The 11,783-nt window shown below is 36.0% G+C and overlaps 1 protein-coding gene across 1 annotated transcript; it reads left to right on the forward strand.

The window, feature by feature from the left end:
- Window positions 1-1,884: 1,884 nt before the first annotated feature.
- On the forward strand, window positions 1,885-3,443 carry LOC121263103. The gene has a single exon (XM_041165896.1). The coding sequence runs from the start codon at window positions 2,353-2,355 to the stop codon at window positions 3,079-3,081; it is 729 nt and encodes a 242-aa protein (XP_041021830.1). The 5' UTR covers window positions 1,885-2,352; the 3' UTR covers window positions 3,082-3,443.
- The last annotated feature ends 8,340 nt before the right edge of the window (window positions 3,444-11,783 follow it).

Genomic DNA, 11,783 nt, shown 5'->3' on the forward strand with positions numbered 1-11,783 from the left:
AACGAGGCCTTAGTTTAGATTTTATGTATTATGTTGTAATAAATAATGTTTATCATTTCATGATGATCTTTTTCTCTCACGATATTTTATTAATTTTTATTATTAAATGATAAATAATTTAAAGAACACAAATAATTCATGACATGACAACTTGTTAGAAAATTTTGGGACAACATTGTGATCATCCAACACAATTATTGTCATTGAGATTTTTTATTTTTTGGTGTTTCCACCTGTCATTTTTTCATAGAGGGTAAGTTTGATTTAAATTTGAATCTAAATCATAGCATCATTAAATTAGAACCGAACAAGAAAAAACTATAATTAAAATATAATTGGTTTGGAAGCAATTCCAATAGAAATGAGATCCACTAAACAATGGACATATATCTTGAGTGAAAAGTGTACAAAGTATACATTCAACCAACTCTTACCTCATTATAAAAGTTAAATAAAATGTCATTAAAATATTATTATTATTTTAAATTTAAAAAAATTAAATTATTTATTATATCTTGTGTGAGAATTTGAAAAAATTATAATAATAAGATGAAGTGAAATAATTTCTCAATCCAAACGAGACCTAAATGTATCACATTTTACATAATGAAATGAAAATGAGATAAAAATATGGTTTGTAATATTGCTAATTTACAATAAATACTCTTTCTAGTAATTTGACCTAATATGATGGTTTAATATTTAACAAAAATAAACAACATTTAATTTAAGAGAAAATCTATTTACAAATCTTTTTTTTTACTCACCTGATATGTTGTTGATGTAGAAGCCTTTCATATTAGCTATGTTAAAAAATAATTGATGTTTTAATTGTTTTAAAAGTTATAAATTGTGTATTAACAAACAAACCGTGTAGCAAAACTTTTAATTTTATATAATTATTATCCAAAACTCTTAGCATTATGAATTTCCTATAAATGATTTAATATTGATTTATTTGTCTGCAATTGCATTTAAATAATCAAGAAAAGAATCTCAAGTAATATATCTCTCAACAGTGTACAAGAGATTCGTATCCCTCTTTTTAAGGTATCCTCCGTTGAAACGATCCATGCCCCTTGTAAAGAGGAAAAGCCAATACAAGAAGGAAAACACTGCCCACATTTCTACCGAAATCTTCTACCGAAATTTTTATTTATTTTTTATTTAATGATTAAGTAAATGTTTTTAAATGAATATGTAATTTTTTTTTAATTTTTTAAAAATATCTAAATACTTTAAAAAAATGGTGAAAGAAAAAATAAAAAAAATAAAAAAAAAAGTTGAACTGTTCGTATGGAAGATGGATCCAGGGTCCAGGCCACGTCAGCAAAAGACTTAAATGTATACGTACCACTGTTATCATGGCACACATGGACATGGCCCCCTCAATGAATCATTAGAAAATCTAATCGATTTACGTAATAAATGGCCAACATGTCGCCACGTGTAAAAATTCAATTTGGTCCACCGCAAAAGATCTTTTAATTTTTGTGTTGCGCTCCCTTCTTCCACGTGAGGTCACAGGAGGACGAAAAAACAAAGCATTGTGGGGCCCATCATTCTGGAAACGTGTATGGCTGGGATTCCTCCCGTCTCCACCACTGACCAGACCAACCTTAGAGGAACCCGAGGAGGAGATCCAACGGTTATCTTTCCTCAGAACACAATCCAACGCTCGAAATCGCATCGGCGGTTGCCGCCCTACAGTATTCCGGGTCTTGGACTCGAGGGGTAAAGCTGACTGGAGCAAATTTGGAATAATTGTGACATTATAATTGAAAATAAATAAGAAATAATAAACAGTCGAAATGTAATAATAATAATAATAATAATAATAAAGTAGCCGTTGGAGCTTTGCTTCTATATAAAGGAGGTCTGAGCCACATAGAAAGCAATTCCAAAACCTCCTCTCTCTCTCTCTCTCTCTCTCTCTCGTATTCATTTCTGGGTTAGAAATCCTAACATACAATACCCATGTTTATATGGTAGCTTCATTATTTTCATGTTGGTTTTTCCTTATTGTTTCTAACACCTTAACATAGATCTGCTTTTCCTAACACCAGCTACTTTCTCGGATCGATTAAGCTTCTTGTCTTGTCTTGTCTATGAATGTATAAAATTTTCTGAAACTTCTTGATCTTTGTCTGTACGTTCTCAAATCAATCTCGACGAACGGATTAGTTTTCCACTGGTACAGGTTTTAATTTTTTGTAGCTTATTTTTCCTAACAAGTTTAAGGCTGTCGATCGTGTTATTATAAGATTGACGCCACTTTTTCTCTACTTTTTTCCTGGTTCAAATTATTGAAACTTTCTTTATTTTCTGTAAAACTAAAATATCGATCTGAGTATGGATGCAGTTGTGGCACCGTATTCATCACCAGACCAATCAATCTTTTCCTGCAGCTCTAAGCAAATCAGAACGCCAAGGAAAAACTCTCGCGCTTTCATTTCGAAAACCTCAGAGAATCTTGCACCAGCGAACATCATCCATGGCCGCCTCCTGCACCACCAGTACCCTCCTCCCAAACCTTCTCTCTCATCTTCCTACCCTCCCGCCTCGGTCTCAATCTTCAATCACCATCCATATCAGCGTCAGCAGCAGCAACAACCGCCTCTCCTTCCTCTACCTGTCCCCATAACCCACCACTCTCTCCCTTCTCGAACCCGAGGCTTCTCCTCTCCTCCTTCTACCCGAAAACCCAACAAACGCAGAGATCAGTCCCTCACGCCGAAGAAACCAAAACCCACGAAAAGAGAAGATCCGATTAAGCACGATTTGGCAACAACTAGGCAAGCTATTTCCGAGAGCTTGATCATCGCTTCCACCAAGAGGTTGGGGCCTGAACCAAATGATCTACCCAAGGATGTTTCTCGAGTTTTAGGTAAGAGTCTTGGTGCGGTTGGCATAGAAGAGCTCGAAAAGTTTTCGGGTACAGTGTTTAGTCTAGCTCCACCTCCGAGTAGCTTGCCGCTGCCCAAGTTTAGTTTGAGGCCGAAGCTTTGTTGCAACGTTGAGGCCGCCGGGATCGATGCCGGAGCGACGGATAATCTCCGGAGATTGTTACGCCTCCCTTGAAGCTGTACGGGTGAAGATGAATTAATTTGTCGTTTGCTCGTGTAAATAAAAGTAGTATCAGTGAGTGCAGCTTTGCTTAATATGCTTATTGTGTTGTAATAATCCTTTTCTGTTTCTGTTGTCGTTTTCTTTTTCATGAAATTTGTGATCACCACCTTTGTTTTTGTTTGGGGTGCACAAATGCGACGAATATTAGGATCGGGAGCTTGGAATTAGGAGATTGCCTAAGATTGGGTGTATTTTTTCTGTTTCTTTTCCAGTGTTTTTCTTTCTGGCTTCCTTCTTTTTTTTTTTTTTTTCCTGAAATGTTTTGTGTGTACTCTTTTCTTCTTCCTGAAATAAATTGCGTAGTTTCTCTTCAACAATGGTTTGTTCTGATTTTGTACCGGATTCAGAAAGCTCAATACAAATTTGCCGTTAAACTTTGCAAGCTGCCCTCTATAAAAAATTCTAACATGCCAGGGAAATCAATTTCTGACATGACTTGTGTGATTCGTCAAACTACAGTATCAAATTTACTCAAGTTATTTTTTACATGTAGCCGTTGGCAGGGACGAGACGACCCACCGTGATCTTTCCAAATGAACGGATTTTTAATAAAATTAAAAGTGGTGTTCTAATTGTTTAAGCAACATAAAACTTAATTCTCAGAAAATCTGTAGGGTGAATATTGAAGAAAGGATACTACTAACCCTCCTACCAACGACGTACTTTTATTATTTTCTTTTTAAGTATTTTTTTAACATAATTATTAAGAAAAAATTAAAAAAATCTCAGAAAAAAAAAACATTTTTAGGGTGAAAAATGTTTGAAGAAAAAACACATTTTCTAAGGAAAACACACACATACTTTTATTATTATGTTTGAAGGAAAATGCTGTGGACATTTTTTTTTTACTTAATGATTTTAAAGTAAATATTTTTTAATAATGTGATCTTTTTTAAATGTTTAAGAGGATTTAAAAAATGAATGAAAAAAAAGAAAAAAAAGTAAAAAAGGCCAAATGCCCCGGGCTCCTCTCGGTGGTGTGTGGCACATCATCGTCACTCTCTCCTTTTTCACATTTTTTTTTTTTTACCTGTCGACAAAATCGGAGTTTTTTCAGATCACTCTTTTTTACGTATGAAGTTTTTACATTTGACAACTGCACTTCCTAGTCATTAATCGGCGAGATGCCCCCTCCTGAGTCCTGATATCCCGCAGCACATAAGCCACCCGTGTCACTAAATCTCGTTTGTATAAATTTCTCAATTCAATTTCATCTCATTTTATTTAATTATTATAATTTTTATAAATTATTTTACAAAATAAAATAAATAATTTAAATTTTTTAAATCTCAAAAAGAAATTTATATTAAAAAAATATATTATAACAATATATTTTATTTAACTTTTAATTTTTATTTCAATTCATCTCATCTTATTTCTAAATCAAATTTATATTTTGATGATTACTTCTACAGCTACTGAAAAAATGTTCCCAATAGTGCCTTTCATTTTCTTTATTTTTTTAATAATCATAAACATTTTTTTAAAAAAATAAATAATTCATAATATTATTAAAAAATATTTTCTTAATCATTAAATAAAAAAGAAGTTTCGGGACACACTTTCGAGACCCAACTTTCGGTGGATTTAGCATTTCCGTATTTTGATCTCTATGATAGATATCCTACCTAATACAGGTTTTTGATGTTAATTGTTTTAATCTAAGAGACGATAAAGTATACGGTAATCTTAAAGAAGCCAACGAAAAGGCAACCTCGCAGATCACCCTTTCCAGTTTCCAGTGCAGTCAAACTCTTATCATTTTTTTTACCGTCCAACTCAAAGATGCAGGGTAAAAGGAAATTAAAAAAGAAAAGAAAAAAGAAGTCTTAGGCTCCAAGTATAACAGGAGCTTCATTTCTTTCATACAACTAGCAATTACCATACACTGATAATCTCTCTTTCCATCCCCATATACTCCCTCCCTGCCCTCCTAAATAAACACGCACACAAAAATGCAACGCCAAATAGATATTTTACTTCCACATCTGTCACAGAGGCAGACAGATCATATATGTTTGTACATGTAATTAAGCTTGAGCCGTAAAGGAAGACATGATAACTTGTCAACAAAACAAATGCAACAGACGCCCGATTTAAGGCAGACCTCAGCTGTGACTACGTAAGATATCTATCTCTCTTCCAGAAATCTCTGAAGACAAAGGTGGTTCATCAGGAATGTACAAATCAAATTGAAATAAGGCAGTAATTTATGAGCCCATATCATTGTAAAACCACTACAATCAAGCAGGAGATAGACTTACCATTCCATGCCCAGCGATACCTTTCACACTGCGCTGAAACTTGCACAGAGGACATTCAGCATACTTTGTTGATTTCAAAGAAAGCACTGTCCAACAAAAGTCGCAGAACAAGAAATCACGTGCATGAGAGTACTCCATCAGATGCCTCTTTGGTGAGCTGTCTAGTGAGGCAGTTCTATACAAAAATAAGAGAAACTGTAATGTTTTGATTTCGACAGACAATTGGGGAATTTCAAACGTACGTGCATTTGCACTCTAAAGATGATTAAACACGACAAGTTTTCTCTTCCACGTATCTGATTTTTTTTATAGGTAATATCTGAAACTAAAGTGCACAACAAACATAATTTAGTTGCCATCACAAGGCAAAAAAGATAAAAAAATAAAAACCAAGTGAGTAATTTTCCCACCTTTACTCGACAACATTAGTGGTGGAAACTGGAATGTGGCCATCGAGAAAAGTTGGAACATATAGACAATGTATATTTCCAGTGTCAGTTACGCAAATTATAAGACAATTAGCCAAGTTCAAGTGGCTTGTGAAACATAAGATAACATGCCCAACTTTCTAATTCTATCAAGGTAAAGGAGAACCCTTCTTTGTTTTAGCCATCTTACGTACAAGGATCTGTTGTGTTTCAGTGCGAGAAAAATAAGTGCATAACATTTAGTTCTATGTAATGTTTCTAAACATCAAACTGGTTTCAAGGATCGTAAGAATACTTTTTTTTTTTTATTGGCTCCAGGTGTCCGGGAACAGCGTCCTGACTAATCCCAAGAGTGCATATACCCTCGGCAAGGAATTTTTCGCAAGTGCACCTCAGTTAATTTAAGAGAAAAGTTCATCATAAGAATACTGCTATCATATGAACGAACAAATTAACTTTGTAGTCCATTACCAAAAGAGGGATGAGTGTGGGTGTTAATGTTGTGTTTCGCGGGCCTGGACAAATCCACACCCCCGGAGCCGCGATGTGAATTATTTGGAGCCCCCGGCAGTGTTCCGATTCGGCTATACGGTGGCGTTTCGTACGTCGATAGCAATGAATGAAAAATAAATACTGTGAAAGTAAAAAGAGATGACACAAGATTTATATGGTTCGGCAATATGCTTACATCCACGGGAGTTTGGAGTGGGAAGTCTCCAATATAATATATATCTGTTTACAATCACTCATGGATCCTCATATCTCACTATATGAAAAATGTTGGAGTTTTTTCTATCTGTATACTTCCATCGATTCATTCGTCCCGATGGTCTCTTTTTCATTAGTTCAGAAGTCCCCTTTAATGCAGTATGGGCATCCCCTTTTATAGGCTTGCATATCCCTTACTGTACATGCCAGCCTGCTTTGAGTCGGCAAATCTCCATTGCGTTAACCATTTTTCTTCTCCCCCTGATCCTTGGACACTTTATAACCTCTCACATCCCTCTTGTCTCCTTTTACCTCCCTCTGACATTTGTAGCTCTCATGTCTCACTCATGTCTCTTCTTATCTCTTCCTGACTCCCTGATATGTGCAGCCCTTACGTCTCACTCATATCCCTTCTTATCTATTCATGGTCTCCATTTTGTCCTTAGTACAGGCTTGGTGGGCTGGGCCCTAGTTTTATGGGTTATGGGTATTTTTCCCCTCCACAGTGGGTTGTTGGGTTTTTCTCGTAAAAAATAATATATAGATGATAAATTATTTGTATGTTTAAAGGCTGAAAAATGTCCATATGATAAGATCATCTAGTCCCAACTCAAGCGTTTTATCAAATACGTCATGCGACACTTCACTCACGTCACTCCAATGAGATTCAAATAAATCCATACAAGCGAGAACATAAGAAATATGATGTCAAAGAACCAAACCGGAATAGAGAACTGAAATATCAAATCATAGTCAAGCAGAAAGAGGCAGAGTCATAAGATAGTCTCCGCCTATTGTTTAGGAGAATACATTTATCAACAATAAATTCAAGAACCTTTTTTTTTAAACTAAAAATCGAGCTTAATAACAAAACCAAGTTACAATACGCATATGGAAGCAACAAATATCATATTGATGAAACGTTTGAATCTTAACCTAGTTCACCAAATACCAATACATAAACCCGAGTAACAAGTTCAAGTTCCGCAATCAACCAGATATTTACCGCAAGAAAAGAGCATAAGAAATCAAGAAAAAAGTTTGAACGCCAACCTGTAACAATTTCTCTTCTCGTTCTTTCGATATACTGCATTAAAGGTAAATTAACCATTTTTCTCGTTTGTTTTCAATTATTAGGTGAATAAAATATTATTAGGATATATTTTTTAATATTATTTTTATTTTAAAGTTTAAAAAATTTGAATTATTTATTTTATTTTATATAAAAGTTTAAAAAAAATTTTAATAATTAGATGAAATGAAATGAAATAGATTGAGAAAAGTTGTGAAAAATCCTTAAAAGGTAGAATAAACCCTGAGCACCAAGCAATGCCAAAATCTTACGCTGCTCGAAAAAGGAGCAAATCAGTTGGGGCTTGGGCTGGTTCGGTTTTGTGGGCCAAAACCAAAGTCCCACAGACTCTATAAATTTAGGCCCTAAACAACTTTATTTCAGCCACGAAAGCAAGGAGCTAGGCTCGGCGTTCGACTTTTAACTTGAAATGAAAGTCTCAGCAGGAAAGTGTCTCGCTCTAGTGGGCCGAAGTGGATCCGGGGAGAGTACTGTGATTGCACTACTGATGAGAACGCTTGAGAGGTTGAACTTGATTGATATCATCAAGGAATAAATTGGGTTTGGTTCAGCAGCTGCAGAAGCCTTGTTCTCTACATCATGATTTATGAGAACATCCAGACTCAAGAGAGGGGATAAGCATACGAATAATGTTATATATAATCGTATAGTGTATAAATATAGCATAATTATTTTGAAAAAGAGTGAAGTTCACTGTTAAAAAATTATTTTTTTTTTATTTTTTATATTTATGTGAGTTACGTATTTATTCATTTTTTTCAAAAAGATTACGCGATGCTGCACTCTATGATTGCAAATATCATTTATCTAAACAGGCATTGAAAGTGTAGTAAGGAGGGCAGCGAAAGCAATGTGTGCCCATGAATTCATTAGTTGAATGCTTGATACTTACAAAACTCTCGTTCCTATACACCTCTAATTATTATCTTAATTATTTTCGAGCATAGGTAACAAACTTGAATTGCACTTTTGAAAAAATCTAAACACTCTTAGATAGGAGTGGGCAACGGGGGCCCACACCCCACCCCTATCCACCCCGCCTCTGCCTTGCAGGGAGAATGCCCAGTGAGGGCAGGGGCAGGCTGACCCTAGCGGGGTGGGGTAGATGAGATTTTCAACCCCACCTCCGGTAATGGGACGGGGGGTCCTGCCCATGCCTCCTAGGGGCAGGGTTGCAAACCCTTCCCCCCGCATGGTGCAGGTTGGGGGAAGGGTCCACCCTGCCCTGCACCATGCGAGGTATCACTCCTGCTCTTAAATTGATACCCAACCTTCTCGGTTATATCTCTGGGAGGTTTTGATAGTGAATTGAGATAATATGAGATTAAAGTTTAAAGTTTAATAATATATTATTATAATATTATTTTTGTTTTGAGATTTGAAAATGTTGAATTATTTATTATATTTCATGTAGAAATTTAAGAAAGTTATAATGATTAGATGAAATGAGACATTGCATGATTGTATCCAAACAATTTTCATCATTTTCCTTGTAAGAATCTGAATCTAACCAAAAATAAATGAGATGTGTAGATTGAAATACAAAGAATAATGAAGGTATTGAAGATGTTATTGGAGGGCAATACTGCTACATACCACCGGGTGGTAATGGTAGGATCCCATGCTTTGTGGCCCATGGCCCATGCCATGGACCAGCCTAGCCCACCCATGGGCTCATGCATGCCATGGGTCAACTTGGCCCATACCAACTATGTTATTTTATTATTATTTATTTTTATTTAATTATTTATTTTCTAAAGGACCTATTGGGGGTTTCCAAGTTGTAATCCTTATAAATAGGACCATTAGGCTTTGCATTTACATCTTTTGGCAAATCCCTAGTGGATAGACTATTTTATTCTTGAGATTACCATTCGGTGTTAAGGCACTTGGACTTTTGGGGGTGCAATACGTGAATCCCCTAAGAGAGGATCACACATTGCAATTCGTGAATATGTGTAGTTCAATCTATTTATCTTGTTCTTTTTATCTTTAGGGTGCAATTCGTGAATCTCTAAGGATCCATTAATCTTATGAGTATTTTCCATTCCATCTCTTGTCTTCCATTTTCTATCCTTTGATCATATTACTTTATGTGCATTGTTCTTGAGTTTTTCTTGAGTATTTATCACTTATTCATCGTGTTCTTCATTTGTTCTTGGTGTTCATCTATTCCATTGCTCATTTGATCCATTCCATACTACATACTCGACCACCATCTTGTTTGTCAACCTTTCCATAAATTGACACACTTTACATAAAGCCTTTCCACCAACCAACTTGCCCTAGCCAAAATACCTAGTCACCATCTTCCATCAAACCCTGGCCATATTCCTCACTTACCATACTCGACCAACCCTAGTGTTGCCCTACTTTCCATAATAGTTCACATTCTCATAATTGGCCTTCATCCCTCATATCCATTGACCTAGCCAATCCCATATTTCCTACCAATTTCCATAATGCCCACTTACCATATTCAACCATACTAAAGTCGCCCATCATAAGACCCTAGCCCTACCATCCACTTTCTAAATTCGGCCATCCTAAAGTCATTCATCCATCAAGAGTCATTCTTGAGTCAACTTCCTTAATTTTAGGAAAGTTGATTCATCCCAATCACATCCCTAAAATCTCTCCATCTTCTTACCATATTCAAATTCAAATCCAAATTTAAATTCAAATCCCAACCCAAATCTCTTAATTTAAGGAATTGCAAATCCTCTTCAATTCCTTAAATCACTTTTCCTACAATCTCTAAGTCAACTATTGACTTGTCATCTTAATTCAAATTCAAATTCCCATTTTCACTCAAAGATCCTTTCCATCTTACAAACTTCCCATATCTACTCCTAAACCAACCAAATCTAGCCAATCTTCCTAAGACCAAGTCAATCCCAATCCGCCCACCTTAGCCACCAAACCCTAGCCTCACTCTTCCATCTCATTCCCAAACCCTAGCATCATCCTAAACTCCAACCCTAAGCCAACTCTTCCAAATCTTGAAATCCACCCTAGCCACCTCACAAAACCTTAGCTACACTTCACCTTACCAATCCTAATCACCATCCAAGTGGCCCAAACATCAAGGGTAACCCCTAAGCCATCCCCATTACATCAAACAATCCTAATCAACTCTTAGAACACTCCCACTCCATTAACTTGGCTTCACTCTCCAAGAACAAATCCTAACCTCATCTCTTCCATTCAACCCTAGCTTCCATCTTCTTGGCACTTCACTCAAGGACAAGTCTAGCCACCCACATTGATTTGCCTTAGCCTAAACACTTAGCCTACCTAAGTGCATCATCTTCATTATTCCATTACTCAAACACCATTCATTTGGTGAAAGCCAAGCAAGATAGTAAGATCACTCGGTCATCAACTTCACAAAGGCAAGCTCGTGGACTTTAGTGTTAGGGACAAGACCGGGATCCCTAACAGGTAACCCCGCCGTGGCCTCGCGGTTGACATGGCAGTTATAATTAGAAAAAAGGAAAAGAAAAGAAAAGAAAAGAAAGAAAACCCAGAAACATTACTTACGCGGGAGGGAGGGAATTGATTTCATTTTCGTTTGAAGAAACCAGAGCCCCAAACCAGATCAGAGCTGAGGTCTTCAATCCCTCCCACGGTCTTCTCTTCTGGATTTGAAGTCTATTCTTTCATCTGCATTTCTGGGTAAGAAGTCTTCATCTGTTTATCGTTGGGTTTTAGTTTTCTCTGGGTTGAGGTCTTCATCCGCCGTTCTCTCTGGGTTGCTATTGTCCTTTTTGTTTGTATGTGAAAAATGGCTTTGTTTGTATTGTACAAAATCAAGTGTGAAAATGGTCACATAGAGTGTGAAAATGGTAGCATAGAGAGATGTTCAGGATTCGGAAGCTCCTACATAGGCTTTTTAGCCATACATATTTACCCATACATATTTAGGTAGGATTATATTGTTTACCTGAATTTACTAAAATTAGAGCAGACAAAAAAAAAAATTTTGAATTTATTTACCTGTTTTGGGATAGTCGAAAGTTTTTATTAATTTTTCTTGCTATATATATCGTTTTGCTCTTTGTTATTAATGTCCATTGGAAGGTAATATAAAAGCACCAGCCAATAAAAGAAAACTGGAGTTTTTGCTTCATTTCCCATATGGATTTTGAAGGCTGGAGC

The sequence above is a fragment of the Juglans microcarpa x Juglans regia genome, chromosome 4S, assembly GCF_004785595.1.
Source record: "Juglans microcarpa x Juglans regia isolate MS1-56 chromosome 4S, Jm3101_v1.0, whole genome shotgun sequence".
Lineage (NCBI taxonomy): Eukaryota > Viridiplantae > Streptophyta > Magnoliopsida > Fagales > Juglandaceae > Juglans > Juglans microcarpa x Juglans regia.

What these genes read in the sequence shown, in the direction of transcription:
- LOC121263103 (XM_041165896.1), top strand. Translation starts at nt 2,353, where the DNA reads ATGGATGCAGTTGTGGCACCGTATTCATCACCAGACCAATCAATCTTT.